The following is a 15675-nucleotide window of genomic DNA, read 5'->3' as shown; positions in this document are numbered from 1 at the left end:
ACTTAGAATCCTGAAATGGGTGAGGTTTGGTTTTGTACAGGGGTATGTTGCAAAGATGAACCTTAAATCCTATGATACCTGTTATCCTTTGCCGTGATGAGAATTATTGGGAATGTTGGCTGTTAGGTACTGCATTGTCCCCTCCTGATGCTGGGGAGTAAGAACCGGCAGAGAGGGGGAAGGACAGCTACAGAGCTCTTACTAAAACCATTTACAAACCAGCTGCAAGACTTGGTAATTTTAAAATCTCCTTGGACATCTGAAGTATTTTTTTCCTTTTACAATGTAAAGATGGCTTAAAAAATAGGTTTAATGTGTAGTTCTGTAAATGGCTCGGTTTTGCTGGAGGCTCTTGAGTCTTTGTGCCAAGTTTTGTTTTTTTCACATTCCTTCCTCCTTCGCTCCATAGTAGCCAACTTCGTGGTGTGAGCTGCTTCCTTACCCAGGGGTTAAGATCCAAGGGGATGATGTTGCTCTAGGGCCAAATATCCCTCAGGCCTTGGTGGTGTGTGTGTTGGGGTGGTTTTACAGGTGCCAAGAACAGAGTAGCAAAAAGGAGACAAAATAGGACATGATACTCTCCAAGGTGGAGTTCTGGCATGGTGCAGCATCCTTATGGGCAGGTGAGTGTATACTTCTTAAAGGAGCATTAATTGCATCGCTTAAGTATAGCGTGGGCTTGATGCTTTCTATTGCTTTCAATCAAGATTTGTATTTGGCTGGAAGACTAGAAATGCCTTTGAGAGCAACCTTGATTGCGCAGTCATTGCTATCCATCTTTTTGAGCAATGTAAGCAGTAAATATTTTTACTTTTTTTCTAAGGCCATTGTAGTCAACTTGTATGACTTCCCATTTGACATGGATGAATGTCACCTGGTGTTCCTGTATCAAACCTATAACTTCAGTTAACAATAGTGTGCCTTTTCTAAAAGATAATAGTTTTGTGTTGCTTAAAGGTGTAAGTGGTGGAACTCAAGTACATCCACTTCTGCTTTGGGCTGTTCTGAGAGGTACTAAAATGCCTGGAACCTGTTTACCCTGTAAGGAGAAGCAATGCTATCAATGCTGCAACTTTTAAATGTAGACATAAGCCAACAGGCAGGTCCTCGTGGACCTAGAGTGCTCAGCACAATCCCCTTCTGCTAATTTCTTTGGCTCCGTGTTCTTAACCTCCATTCATTAAGAGTGAGTCATACTTCACAAGACCTCTGCGAGCAGTTAAATCAATCTATTGACTGAGCCTATTCAATCACTTGGCCTGTTTTAAAAGAAAAGGCAGCTGTAACAATAAGATTTCATCTCCTACCACCCTGTGGGTGCGTGGCACCCCTCCTCTGGGATGCATGTTCTCCCTTTGGAGCTCAACACTTCAGAAAATTGCTCTTTTGGTAACAAAGGTGTCTAACACATACGATGCGGTTGTGGATGTGCATCCACAACTCTGCTGGGAGGTGGGCAAGAGAGTGGCTCTGTCAGGGGAAGACTATAATTCTTTCACATGGGCCCAGCTTCTGGGGCAGAGAGGTATTGCAGAAAGACTTTAAGATAGCTCTGTCAGGATTGACACAAGAAGCAGCAGCTTCAACTAAACTTTTCCGTTCCTGACCTGGATTCTTCTTTCCAGGTACACCGGCTTTTACCACAGAGCTCCGAGCATGAGGAAGTGACAATCTTCCAAGAGCTGATGTGGAAACATGGGAGAGCCTCACGCCTCTTACAGCTTCTGCTTACCTGAGGTCTTCCCTTGATTTTTTTTTTTATTTTTTTTTTTAATTTAATGTCAGATTCTTCACCCAGTCTAGCAGTGCTGCCCAGATAATTGCTAGCAACGCCTACAGGATTCTTTCATGCATGAGGAGGCTATTTAGCTCATGCCTGCTCGCCAGCCTGAGGAGCTTGGCTCTGTTCCCTATGAGATCTCTCTGGCTCCTCTTCCTACGGCAGGTGAGTCTGGCGCTGAGGGCTGGTGATCTAGTCTCACACCCCGTGCAGGCCCACGGTGTGGTTCTTCCTCTGCATTTGTTCCTTCTAATCCAGGACAGTGCAAGGCGGTTCTTGCCCTTCCTGGTGGTGGGTGTTCCCCAAGCTCCATCCACCCCAGCTTTGCTCTTGGCCACAGCTCCAGGAAACTGCTGATGGAGACGGTTCCTCGGCGCCCCTTGAGTGCTGGCAAGGTGTTCAGAGGGGAAGCCAGCCAGCCTGAGACTGCTGTGGCACAGAGGCAAGTCCTGGGGGCTGGGGTCACGGTGCTGATGACTGTAGGTAAGAGAGTTGATAGGGTCTGGGGAGAGAGAGGATGGGCAAGAAACCACAGAGCCAAGGGGCTGTTGGAGCTGGTCTGTGTGCACAGTTGAAGAGGCCACGGTGTGTGGAAAGGAGGATGGTCGTGAAGAGCAGAGGAGGGAGTCTGCTTGGTGAGGAAATGAGGCTGGGGAGCTTGAAGGGACACTGCGGTGTCCAGTGCCTGAGTATCAGGGATGTTTGTTGGATGGTGGCAAGGGGTTTGGACAGGAGCCACAGCTGGGGAGAAGCTGGGGTGGGAGGTACTGTGCTCTTCTTGTGCCCCTATATGGGGTGGCCATCAGAGACAGAGTGTGGGGAGTTCAAAGGGGTCTGGACATGGGAGGACAGGGTAGAGCAGGATATGCCTCATGTTCTGTAAGCTGTACTCGAGGGGCACGTAGTCGTATGAGGAGCGTGGGGAAGGCTGGGAGGTGTGTGAAAAAGGACCAGGGCTGCAGAGGTGGAAGCGGAGGCCTGGGGTGTGTACATGAGAAGCAGTGGAGGTTTTGGGATGCAGCAGCACATGTGGCACAGGAATGACCATGTGTGTGAGGCGGCATCAGTGGGTGTGAGAGGGGATGAAAGCTGAACAGGGGTGGGGATCCTGGGAGGGGTATATGGGCGCATGCCAGCTAGGACTGGGAATGATGTGGGTGCGTGGGGATACTGGGCTGTATGGAAGGGGACGTGGATGCAAAGTAAAAATCCCAACCCATCCGCAGGCGGTGGGGCTGTGGACGGCCGGGGAGGTGATGAGGGGTGGCATTCCCAGGGAGCACGCACCCACCCGGGGTGCAGCAGGGGCAGCGGTGGATGTGTGGCCCTGGGGAGAGAGGGGCGGGTGGGGGTCGGGGGCTGAGGGGGTCAGTTCCAGCTGGGGGGGGGGGTGTGTCTCATATCGGTGCGGGATCTAGCTTGGGCGCAGGGTGCGGGCCTGGATAGCGGCGGGGGTCTGGGTCGAGGATGTGCTGGACCATGCCCGTCACGGGCTGCCCGCTCAGCCCCGGTCCCGGTCCGTCCCGGGGTACCGGCCCGGCCGGGGCCGCGGTCCGGGCTCGGGCTCGGGCTCGGGCTGGGTCCGCGGCGCGGCCCCCGCGGGGCGCCGGTTCCGGTTCCGGCGGAGCCGGGGCGGCGGGCGGGCGGTCGGGCAGGGGAGGAGCCGCCGGAGCCCGAGCTTGCGCTCTGGAGCCGGGCGGCGCTGGGACCCGGAGAACAAGGGGCGCGGGGGGACCGGGCGCGCGCGGAGGCCGCAGCCGGGCCGGGGCGCGGGCGGGGGCCGGGCCGGGGCGGGGGCCGAGGCCGAGGCCGAGGCGGCGGCCGGGGGTCGCGGGCCGCGCCGCGCCGGGCCGGGGGCGGAGGAGGAGGAGGAGGAGGCGGCGGCGGAGGCCTGGCGGCCGGGCAGGGGCGCCATGGCGGCGGCCGAGACGAAGATCATTTACCACCTGGACGAGCAGGAGACGCCGTACCTGGTGAAGCTGCCGATCCCGGCCGAGCGCGTCACCCTCGGCGACTTCAAGGGCCTCCTCAACCGCCCCAACTACAAGTTCTACTTCAAGTCCATGGACGACGACTTCGGGTGAGCGCGGGCCCGGCCCGCCGACCGCCGCGTGTGTGCGTGGGGGAGTCCTCCGTGTCCCCGCCTGAGGAGCGGGCTCCCGTGGGCCTCCCTGGGGGGGGGGGGCGGGCTGCTTGGGCCTGGCTGGGGACACCCGCCCCGCACGCTGCTGGGGACAGGGGCTGGCTCCCCCCTCCGCCCGGGTAGGGTCCCGTCCCCGCCCCCCCCCCACCGGAGCAGCGGGGCTGGGACCCCCGGGGGTGGGCTGGTGCCCTTCGGGACTGATGGCCCCTCTCGTGCCCGGTGTGGGGAGTGGGACACACATCTATCCGCCACCCCCCTTGCCTTGCCTTGGAGGGGGGCGGGGACGGTGTTCTGTTTGGGGGGGGGACATGACGCCCTCGCGTGCACCCCATCCAGGGGCATGTGCACCCCCAGTTACCTCACCTGGTGGGGGCTGGTGGTGATAGCCCCCCCCATGCAGCTTCTCTGGGGACAGGCCCCCATCCTCGCTTCCCCTATCAGCTCTGGGGGAAGCTGCCCCCTGCTAACTCCTCTGTGGGGGAGCTGGTGGTATCCTCTGTGCTCATCCTCTAGGGCTGCACCCCCGTGTCTGCCAGAGACCATCGTCCCATCTGAGGATCCCCCCCTCGCCGTGCTCACAATGTTTGGGCAGCACCTTCCTTTAGAGGGTATCTCCCAGCGCAGCCCAGCTTGGGGGTGTGTAGGGGTGGCATCCCCCAGTGTTACCCTACTTGGGGTTGTCATTCCCCATCCAAAGGGCTTGCGCGTCTCCTGCTGTGCCCGCCTGGGGAGGGTGCCCCTTGTTCCCTCTGCCAAGAGGGTGCAGGGACAGTGCTCCTTCCATCAGCCCTTCCCAGGGAGTGGATTTGGGGACAGTTTTGTTCTCCTACCATCCATTTTGGGGAGGGCCATCCATTTTGGCAGCTTGTGCTCTGTATCTCATCTTTGGGAAGAATGGGTAAAGGGGACCATCTTTCTCCTCCCCTGCCTCCACAGAGAAGGAGTGAGAGCTCTCCACATGTTGCCCATCTCTGAGCAAGGGGTGTTTACAAGACCTACTGCACCCACGTACATGTCCCATCCTCAACGTAAGATGTCCCGTGCTCAATCTCTGGGATGGGCCTGTATAGAAGAGGAGTGCAGCCCTGCCTCGCATCCCATCTCCTGCGGGGCAGCTCTCTTCCAACACCGGTATTTTCGTCACTGCTTTTGCGATACCCTTTGGTTCCTTCCATCACGTGTGGCTGTTTGGAGGTCAGGAGGTACGTTCTGTCGCTTGTTGGACAGTTGTACTTACTGATCTTCTGGGGAGCCCCTGTTGTCTCCTACCTTCGTAAAGTCGGTGACTTCTGAGGAGCAAGCACCACATGAAGCGAACTCTCTGTAAGACCCTTTGTCGCCACTCTGTTTTGTCCAGAGTCTTCTTACGTCTGACTCTCCTCTAGCCTTTTTGAGGACCTCTGTTTCCATCCTGGGAACATAGCTTCTCTTGGCTTCCGCAGCATGTGACCCTTTACCATTCCTAGTGCTTTGGTATTTGAAAGAGTTGCATGATCCTCCTTCCTCTGGATTTTTTTTCCCCCTCTGAAGATTTAGTGTTTACAGTAGGTCTTGTGTATGGAGGCTGGGACTGCAAAAAGCTTTCAGTTTTATAGTCTTCCTAGTGTCGTCTTAGTGCGCCAAATACCTCCCTAGGCTGTGATCTTGGCTCGTACCCTATGTTGAACAGGGCTGGGCCTGTTCGGGGCTTGGATGGAGATCGGTGTGGCTGCCTCAGCAGGGGGTGCTCTCCCCTCTGCAGCCAAATTATCCCAGTGCCCAGGTTCCCGTTAGCTTGGGAGGTGCCAGCTTTCAGATGAGGCTTGAAATTTGGAGTCACTCCTTTGACCACAGTCTGGGATGCTTTGCCTCCCTAAATTCCTCCTGACCCAGTGGAGAGCCTGAGTGCTCAGAAGCTTCCCCGTTCTCTCCAGGCAAATAGAACTCTCCAGCCCTCATTTTCCATAAATTTCCTCAGCAATATCAGTTGTCTGTGGATCGTTTCCTGTTCCTCAGCTGTTGAGTAGCGTTGGGTGCTACGAAACAGCTGCCTCTCCCCGTCTCGGAGGGGACCATGTTCATTGGTGGGAGAAGCGGCTTCTCCGTGCATGCTGTTTGTAAACAAATGCTTTGGGATCCTTTGAAATGTTGTTCTTGAAGTGAATTCAAACTTGTCTTGAATGAAACATTGCCATGTGGGTGGGAGAGTGTCTGCGTAACTATAAACAAAGTTTAGTAATAAATAGCAGCGTCTCGCATTGGGAAGAGGGGTCTGGTGGCAGCAAAGTTCTGTGCTGTGCCTTTTCATCCTCCTCTGTTTCTTTAAGGCTCCACAGGAGGAGGCAGATGGTAGATTAATGAAACTCAATGATAAAGCAGCATAGGGAGTTGTTGTGGATGCTAGCAGGGAGAGGGGAAAATCACTCAGGAAGATGCAGTGAGTTTAGTTGCGTCAGAAATGCATGGGGTGAGATTTTTGTTGGGACCAATTCAGCTAATTCTTCTGGGAAGAGTGAACCTCTCTGGAAGGGAAGGTGCAGCTGAGAGGGGTCAGAGGCTGTGTGTGGGCAGCCTGTTCCTTGACGAAGTCCTGTGTGATGAGTTGTGCATTTGGAGCAGCACATGGCAAGGCCTTGTGTGGAACAGAGGGGAGAAAGCCTCTCGTGGTGCCACCAGGGATGCCGCATCAGGAAAGCTGGCTTTGCTCCTTCCCAGAGAGCTGAAGAACGTGCTCGTGGTTGGCTGGAGCACGGGGGGGAGCAGCCAGAGCAGTCCAGCTGCAGCCTTGTCCCTGAGAAGCCCTGGAGCCCCAGGCACCACTCAAAATAGAATCAGAATCATTTAGGTTGGAAAAGACCTTTGAGATCATTGAGTCCAAATGAAATATTTCGTGATCCCTGGTAATTGGTGTCCAGGAGAGAGCGAGCCATTGGTCTGTGGGGAGAGACAGGGATGGAAGGGCAGGAGGCACCTCAGCTGCTTGACTGTAAATGCATGGGCAATTAGTGAAAACCAGGAGGAGACTAGCCATAGCTGTATTCCGAAGCTGTGTGTCAAGGAAGGATGTTGCACACTCACATGTGTATCTCTTTCAGCCCCTTCCCAGATGCCCTCTGCCCAGCATGGGGGGTGGCCTGGCTTGTGCTGACAGTTTCTAAGCTGGGCTGGTTTTTGTCAGTTGGGCAGTGTCAACAAGTAGTACCCAGGGTAAAGCCCCTTTGGGAAAGAGACGAGCTGTTGACAGTGGATGGCCTTATGGCAGCTGATCAATGAGGAGGAGACCTGCAGATCCGATGGCTCATACTTTTTGTCAGCAATAGGACCTTTTGGAGGATCCCTGTGGTTAAGTTCTCTCATCTCTTGTTGGGAATGGAGGCATCTCACCTTCCAGGGTCAGCTGGAGCAAGATGTGGTCCAACTTTTCCTCCCACCTCTGTTGCCCAGACTGAATCTTTTTCTCCCTCTTCCTCCTCTTTCCATGCTGTGGATCTCCAGCCTGGCATTCCCTTCAGCTCACCCCATCCCCAAGGCAGTATTACAGCCGCAGTCTTGGTGTGTGGGATTTTTCATTCTTTTGTTTATCTTGTTAATATTTGTTTGCTCTGAGAATCAGGGCGGTGATGGAGCAGCTTCAGTGTTTACATCTCCTTGGAAATGTGAACTGAGGCTCCCCTGGGTGGCTGTGGAGTTGTCGGGCTATGCCAGGAGCTAATCTTAGTTAAAGCGCTCAGCCTCAAATTAAGAAGACCCCAGAATGGTGTCACCTCTAGGTGGGAAGGAGGAGAAACAAGAAGATTTAATGCACCCGATTGTGGGGAGAGGAGCTGTGAGCAGCAGGAAGGCTGCAGGGTTTTGTAGCCTGGTCTAACTAGCATGTAGTTGGCTACAGCTGCAAATAGGGAATCCAGCCTGAGCCCAGTGGTGTGGAGCAGTGATGCAGGGTGCAGATATTTTTGCCCTTGTTGGCTTTGTGTATTGCTAATCCAAGAACTGGAGGCATGTGGAGGAACTAAGCAGACTGATGGTGGAAGTAGGGCAGTGCATAGATGTGGTACACTCTTCTTGGACCTGAGATGCTTTGTGTGGATGTGCCTTGCTGTGAAGTTTGGAACTACTCTTAGCCTGCTAACCTTGCCCTCACTAGAGAAGGAAGGTTGGGTTTTTTTTCCCCACAGCTTGAGTCTTTTTGTTCAACGTTTTACAGGTAAGATCTGTGTGCTGGTCAGGAGGGATCTAAGGAGAGAGCCTTAGATCAGTGCAGTGCTGTGACTGCTTGTGAGATCCATGTTCTCCATCAAGCTACCTGCAGGTTTTTCATGGGGTTTTGAACAGACTTTTAAATTTCTGTCTTTTTTGTTCCCAATCTGTAAATTGGAAATTCTAACAGTGCTCCTGTGCCTTGTCTCGTCCACTCGACACTGAGCTTCTTGGGCAAACATTCTTGTGGATCTTAGCATGGCAGAGCTCTCAGTTGCATAGAGGTGCTGCAAGAACAGTACTGTAAATTCTCCTGGGGACCTGTGCAGTTGGGAAGGGAACAACTGTGCTGATGGTCTGTGGTAGTTTGTAGTTTGCTGGCATGTGGGCTTCAGTGATGTGTAGAGTGTTGCCTCCTGCCCAAGTCCATCATGAGAAATGTACTTGTCTCTGGGCAGCATGGATCTTCTTGCCAGCCAGGTTGTGTGCATGTTTGCCCCAGCTGAACTACAGCTTTGACTTTTCATCTGGCCAGGTGCCTGGTACAGCTCTGAGGATATTCTTATATCAATTGAAATGTGGTTTCTTTTTACTCATTTTTTGCTTGTAACTGATGCTGCTTGTTTTCTGTCAGTCGAAAGGTATTCCCACAGGGGCATGCTAAAGTTTAATTTAAACTTTTCAAAGCAGTTTCAGTTAAATGAGTGTAATTTGTGCATCCAGGTAAGTCCTTAGCACCTGGCCTGAAGTTCTGTGTTGTCTTTCCATAAATTCTGGAGTGCCTGAAAGTTTGAATTTCTTCTGTGTGTGGAGAAAGCACTTGGGTGATCATTTTATCTTATCTCCACTTCGCTCGGCCACCTCTCCTCTTCCAGGCTGGGGAGCAGAAAGGTCCGCTTCTCCTGCAAGGGGACCATCCCTCCCTCCCCATCTCACCTACTTGTTCTGCATTGCCGGGACGACAGCAGCGATAGCAGCGATTTGAGGTGCAGTGGCGGGATGGTGCTGCTCCTCCCACTGCTGCTGGTTTCTCCCTCTTGCAGGTCTCGAATCCAATTTTAACTTCAGAGCTGTGGTGAGTGATTCCTAGGTCTCAACTGTCAAGGGAAAATTGGTATCCAACTAATCACTAGCCCGGTATCTAATCCAGACCCGTTTAATTATCACGTGCTCTCCAAAGCCGGGTATGAGGCAGTGATTAGGGCAACACTCTGGAGGCAGAACAAAGCGGGCGCTGCTGGAATTCCCAGTGCAGGGGTCAGATGCCGTTGGTATTTGGCGACCTCATCTCCTGCACATGTGCATGGGGAAATGCGTTGACGGTCACTGAAAGGCTGAGTGATTTATTTTTATTGCAGGGTCTTTTTGAAATTGATGCCAGCAGTGACTGTCCTTCTGGCTGGAAGTGTTTGGAGTTGGGGAAGGGATCCTAAACTTAATAAGCAGTGTCAGTCCCTAAGCAGTGGTGAGCCGCTGGCATGGTGCCCCTGCCTTTCCTGCCAGCAGTTTGTAGCGTGAGTTGGGGTAGTTGTTTTATTTTGATTTTTGGAACTTTATTTTTTAAATTTTGAATTGGAAACTCTGCTGTCTGCAGAAGACCTTTGCCTGTCCCATGCCCCTGGTGGAGAGTGCTTCCATGTCAGTGTGGATTTCATGCAGGGAGAGGTTGGCAAGAGGTCTGTGAGCAAAAGAGCCTCCAAAACTGTGTGCAACTCCCTTGCATGCTTGTGTCCTTTGTCGTGCTCCTGTCCGAGTGACAGCATTGGCCTGGCTGTGAGGTGGCCGTCGCTTTTCTTCATCTTCTGGCCACTCCCTGTCCTTTCTGTGCAGAGGGCAGCACTTAGCCATGTGAGAGGCCACAGCACCCCATCTCTTGTGCTCCCCGCTCCGGAGGATGCGTGGTTCCCTTCCTGCTCATGTGAGGTGTGCTGCCCTGGTTAGCTAGGGTCCACTGGAGGTTATTTTTTGGACAGTTTGCATGTAGGTTACTGCAGCCTGTGCGCCTCTCTCCTCGGCTGCTGAAGATTTGGCAGAGAGCTGCTAACCACTGTCTGTGCTTGTGGTGGGAAGTTCCTGTAATGCTGCCCGTGCTGGGGGGTGGCCCATCGACACTGGAGCTGGTCCTGGCTGTAGCTGCTGCTGGAGGCTGTTTCCAAGTGTCGTGGTGGTGGTGGTGGGGGCCGCAGCAGTGCCAGCGCTGGGGTGCAGATGGAGAGGGTTAGTTGATGGTATTCACTCCTTCCCTGGGTTGTATTGTCTGTGCCTGGCAGTGTGTGTCCTGCTGTTCAGATCCAGCTATTACTGACTCTGTAGGTGTCCGGCTTTCTCTGTTGTGGTTGGAGCTGTGCTCCAAAGGCCACATTGGATAGCAGTCATAGCCTGGTTTCTTTGCCCAGGGGTGGTGTTCGGAAAGCCAAGTTAGCCAAATCGGGCTGCAGACCAATTTCCCTAAGGCCTTGTCTGTACTATGCAAACAATGAAGCTTTAGAACAGCTATTGAACTTGTTTGCAGCTAGAGCTGGTCAGAATTTTTTTTTGAGTGAATGTATTTTTTCCCAAAATATGGTGTTATGTTGAAGCCAGCATTTTTCCTGGAGAAGTATTGTTTTCATTTATGTTTTTGATGGGAATGTTTCTTAATTTTAAGCTTCTCTTGTCATCTCTGAAAAAAAGAGAAAGAAAGGTCAAGAAACCTTTGCCCATCCATGAGAATGCAGCTGTTTTGATGCAGTTATGTGTTTTGAAATCATCTGGAGGACTCTGGTCCTCCAGATTCCTGCACAGAGCAAAAACCTACTTTGACATCTCAGAAATTGCCATGAAGTAAATCTGTGCACCCTGACTGTCTGTGGTGCAGCTGTGCTCCAACAGTCGTGGTTCAGTCTCTGAGGTCAAGGCCAAACACCGTTAAAAATGGCTCGTAAACCACCATAATCTGTGTTGTGACCTGAGCATTGTTCGTTGTTATGGGATGACCGTGGTGGCCCCACTGCTCAGTATTCTGGTTCCTGCTGAAATATGACTTTTGAGAGTTTTGTCTAGAACTTGGCTATTCCCAAATCCCAGACCTTGGCTTACCTGCAGAGTCAGTACTGGATCTTCTGGTGGTGGCATAAGGAGTGATGTTCCTTCCTACGTGGCTATGGTGAGAGCAGGATGGGCAGCTGGGGAGGCAGTGTTTCGTCATGGACCCTCAGAAGGAAGGTGCTGGCTTGTAGGGTTGGAGGCAGATGGCCTGTGAGCCCAAGGCCCGTGTGCTCAGAGCACTGAGCCTTCAGTAAGTTGCTATTCTCCAGCATGCTCCTGGCCTCCTTCACCCGTGATTTCCCCACCTGGTCTCCCAGCAGGCAGAGACATCTGGGTCTGCAGCCATGTGGCCTGAACTCTTGAAGGTGGAGGTAGTTACCCACAACCGTGCATTTGGGGATGCTCAGGGAAGAAGGGTGCTGTGAGTATAAGCAAAGAAAATCTGGTTTCCCCTGCAGCTTTTCTGCTGCACAGATGTGTTTGACTTCAGTCCTCTCTCAGGGTGGGCATCAGGCCCTCTAGATAGACTTTAAGGCTGTATATGTAGAGGTGTAGGGAGCATAGTTAGAATTCCTCAAGTCCTTTTTGAGCTCATGGTACTTAAAGTGGTGGGAAGCCTCTTGCACGTCTGCATGGCAGTTGCTGCACTGTTCTGAGCTGAGGGTATCTGCTGTAATGAAGTGCTACTCCTCCACCCTTGACTGCATCCAAATAGATATAACAATGTTGTGGTTTAGGAATTTGATCTGTGTAAAAGCCCATGAAGGAGAGCTGGGCTTGCAGAACACAGCAGAGACTGTGCCTGCAGGAAATTGCCTTCATGTTGTCGCAACAGCTTTGCATCATGCTGCACATCTCATGAGGCGGCAGTCAGGGCTGTGTGTTTTTGGTGTTTCCTATTGATTTCCTCTTCTCCCCATCCCTTGTTTGTTATTCGGAGCTTGCCCTTCTGACCTGTGCTGGATGGATGGTGGTTTTCCAGGAGGGGGATGTGGCACCACGTGGCTGTGTTACTGTTTGTCCCGGTGGTGCTGGCTTGTTAGGCAGCAGCTGGCAAGTTAAGTAAAACTTAATCCTGCTGGTGACTGCCGTTGGAAATTTTTGGACCAAATCCTTTTGTGAATGCTCTTTGGAAGGCGTTGAAGTAAGGTACAAATCTGGGAATTAGTCTAATCTCTGTGACTTTGTCTGCTTTGTCTGTGTGCTTATCTATGTAATGCCATGGTGGCCTTAGGAGAGTATGTGAGCTCTTAGGCCATGAATATCACTGTCTCCAAGGTCTGCGTCAGCTTGCGGAGCTGAAGTATTAGTATCTCCCTGAGCCCCTGCTCTGAAGCTCTTGGTTTCACTTGTTTCCATTGCTGTATTGTTACTGCTGTAGCACTAACACTGAGCCTGTCCAGGAATGGGCTGGAATTCTCTGGAGGCTTTGACAGGCAGAAATGCCTGGTGTTGACCTTCCTGTGCCATGTAATCCTGTATCGCAGTGGAGGGTTGGGACTGTTGTGGTTGTTGTATCAGTTATTTATTAGAGGAGAGGTGCCAGAGGCATTGTTTTTCCAGTCACAGCTAGCTATTGAAGGCAGCAGAAGCAGCATTTGGGTACCCTGCTCCACTAAGTCTTCAGTGTTGGTTATTCCCTCACTGGCGCATCTGTCCATGTGTCTTGCTGGCTAAAATCTGCCATCTTGTGAGAACTGGAGGAAAAGAAGATTTAGTGAGCGGTGACTGAATTGCTGCAGTGGGACTCTGTCCTTCTGGTCCTGGCTGAAGACATAAGCTGAAGGGGGGAAGGCTTTCTCGCATGACTTGGAGCAGAGATCTGTTTCTGGGAGAGCTGGCACTGGCCACTGTGTGGGAAGGTCTTTCCTCCGCTGGTTTTTGACCTGCCTCTAGGGTTTGGAGAGGAATTTATTTGCTACGTGGCCCCTCTGATCGCTGGCAGCTGTCTCTGTGATAGGCTGGGAATTCAGGGTCTGGGTAACAGAGGCTGTGGGCTTTTCCTTGTTTTCTGATGGCTGGCAGCTCCTGCCATGTACAGGCTGGTTCTGAGGACACTGAGAATCTGCCAGAGGGGTCTGTGTTTTGGGAGCTCTGGCTCCGCATTGATTGTCACAGCGGGGAAGCTGGTGCTAGCACAGTAGCCTGCCCGCTCACTGCGCTTCAACTTTTTCTCTCAGCATTGCTCTGACCTACTCTGACCTGCTTGAGATTCATGGTCCTTTTGTGTCTCACCATCTGTGAGCAAATAGGTTGTCCTGTATACACTGCATTGTGCCACGCTGCCATTGTTGACAACCAGAGCAGTGTCAGAAGTGCTGTGACAAACCTGGCTTTGTGGCCTGACGTGATCAGCAGGGCAGGGGCAGGGAGAAGGCTGCTGCTGGGCTGGCCCCAGGGTGCAGCAGCTTCTCAAATGGAAGCTTTTTTCAGAAGCTGTGGTGGATATGCAAACTCCATACTTCTGTTTGCATATGGCTGATGAGCTGTCCCAGTTCATTCAGCCCTGCCTAGCTCAACCAGTATTTTAGTGCCATTTGCAGGGAAACTTGCCTGTGGGCCCAGCTGAGGCTGTGCTATACCGGAAGCCCATATAGAGGCTTAATGCAGGAAGTCTTGCCATTGCACTGTGTTAATTTGAATTTTTTCTTACTGGCTTTTGTAGCTCTGAGAAGGGTGGATTTTCGTGGATCTAGCTGCACAGCTGAGTCTCTTATGGCAGACCTCCCAGCCGTCTTAGACCCAGAGCTGGTAAATGCACCTTTAGGTCCTGAAGGGGCTCCTGTGAGATGGATTTTCCTTCCAGAGTGAAAATGGTTCATTTCAACTGGGGCCAAAAGGTGGGTTAGTTTGGGAAAACTCTTAAGCTTATTCCCTGCGCAGGCATTCTGGAAGCATCAGAGGAGTTTTGGGGTGGCAACATCTACTTCAGCTTAGGCTCTGTCTGGGTTTCCTTGAGGCAGCTCCGACTTACTGCAGAGGCATGTAACATCTGTGTAGGGTGTGCACATGGAGTCTGATGTGTCTGAGCTGGGTCAGACTCACACAGCATGTGTCTGTGCTTCTGAATCCCCTGCGCAGAAACACGGGAGCCTACTACAGCAACAGCAGTCTTTTCTTTTATATTGCCAGTGTGGGACACTTTAAAAATCTTTTGGTGACTTCATATGATGTTACCTTTGGTTGCAGTTGGTACCTGTGCCCTGGTAATAGGAAGCTGCATGGCCCACATGCTCTCCCCTGTAGTGAGATGCATAGTCTCGCGGTGGAGAGTGTGTCTGGCCATGCTGTCTGCAGGGACCAGGTGAGCTCCTGGTCAGTCAACACATGGTGCTGGCACAAAGTGTTTGTGGTGACTTTACATGTGACCATAGGAGAGGTGCTTCATGGGAATTTGATGTCAGTATCACAGATAACTAGGAAGCTCAGAATCAGGGTCTTGTAACTTGACTTATCAGCAGATCCACGGACATGGGAAGTGGCCCTATTGCAGTAATGACGTTTGACGAGTATCTCTGGGCTGCCGGTGGGAATAGTTACCGTGTAGAGTGACCAGTTCAACACAGTTACTGAGCTCATGGGATATTTACTGACTGCAGACAGGCTGTGCTGCCTTTCACTGCACTTCTCCATCCTTGAAGAACCTGGGAGTTGGCAGCTGTGGTTTTAAGACCCTCCACAAGAGGAACATTTACATCATGTGTGATGGTGACTTCTGGAGGTCACTGACTATTATCCAGCCTTTGGTGCAGTTGTCAGAGATGGCAGGTGGGAAGATTTTGAATAGTGTGTGACAGGGTCAGGCCTGGGAGTTCACAGTGTCAAAGAAAAGCAGCAGCTCTCAGTTGGACTTGGTCCTGCAGAGGTGGGGTACATTGCTGTAGTAATCCAAAGCACTGTCCTCTTCTAAATTGTGGGGAAACTTACTTTCTTGTTGAAAAGGTTGCTGATCCCTGGTGTAGAGGTGAGTCCTGGCAGGATCTGGACTGAGTTCTCTACAGGGCACCTCATGCAGACCTCAGACTAATGCCAGTCATCGCTTATAGCTGGGCTGCTGAAACAGAAGAGCCTGGCTGCTTGCAGAAAGGCTTGCCTTCCTTCCAGATTGAGACCATGGCCTGCACCCTGTTTCAGTAAATCTCTGACACTCCTTTGGAGGATTGCTAGGCAGGTGATGGTCTCCTGACTGCCTAGATATTGCTTCATCCAGTGGACCATCCATCAGGTGTTAGGAGGACTCCTGGGGGCCAGGGCTTTCATAAAGGAAGGAAAAAGTGAGTATTTTTGTTGCTGAGAGTAAACCAGCAGCACGGTGGAGACAGCTCATGTTTTCCCTGCTTCTTGGCTAATCAGATTCCTTTTAATTTACAGTAATTGATTTGCTCCTGCTTTATGGCTGTCATCCACTTTCTGGACCTATAGTTGAGCGGGTTGTGTACCAGCACATGCTTGGTTTGGTTAGGGCTGGAGCATCGTTCTTGTCTCTTTCTTCCAGCAGTTGAACAGTATTTGCTTGTTTGCTGGGTCATGGCTGGAGGGCAAGGTTGGC

The 15675-nt window shown here is 52.1% G+C and overlaps 1 protein-coding gene across 6 annotated transcripts in view; it reads left to right on the top strand.

Moving 5' to 3' along the window:
- The first annotated feature begins 3607 nt into the window (after window positions 1–3607).
- Window positions 3608–15675, top strand: part of DVL3 (dishevelled segment polarity protein 3) — a 33655-nt gene continuing 21587 nt past the window's right edge. For 4 of the 6 annotated variants that reach the window (XM_030028772.2, XM_030028773.2, XM_030028769.2 and 1 more), the window contains exon 1: window positions 3609–3860. In XM_030028772.2, the coding sequence (XP_029884632.1) occupies window positions 3694–3860 (167 nt within the window). In that variant the 5' untranslated portion in view covers window positions 3609–3693. Of the gene's footprint in view, window positions 3861–15675 lie in introns of all 6 variants that reach the window. The other 2 variants (XM_030028770.2, XM_030028768.2) reach the window with 1 other exon arrangement.

Source organism: Aquila chrysaetos, chromosome 10 (assembly GCF_900496995.4).
Source record: "Aquila chrysaetos chrysaetos chromosome 10, bAquChr1.4, whole genome shotgun sequence".
Classification (NCBI taxonomy): Eukaryota; Metazoa; Chordata; class Aves; order Accipitriformes; family Accipitridae; genus Aquila; species Aquila chrysaetos.
Note: the sequence above shows the minus strand (reverse complement) of the source record. Positions and strands in the feature narration are given on the sequence as shown.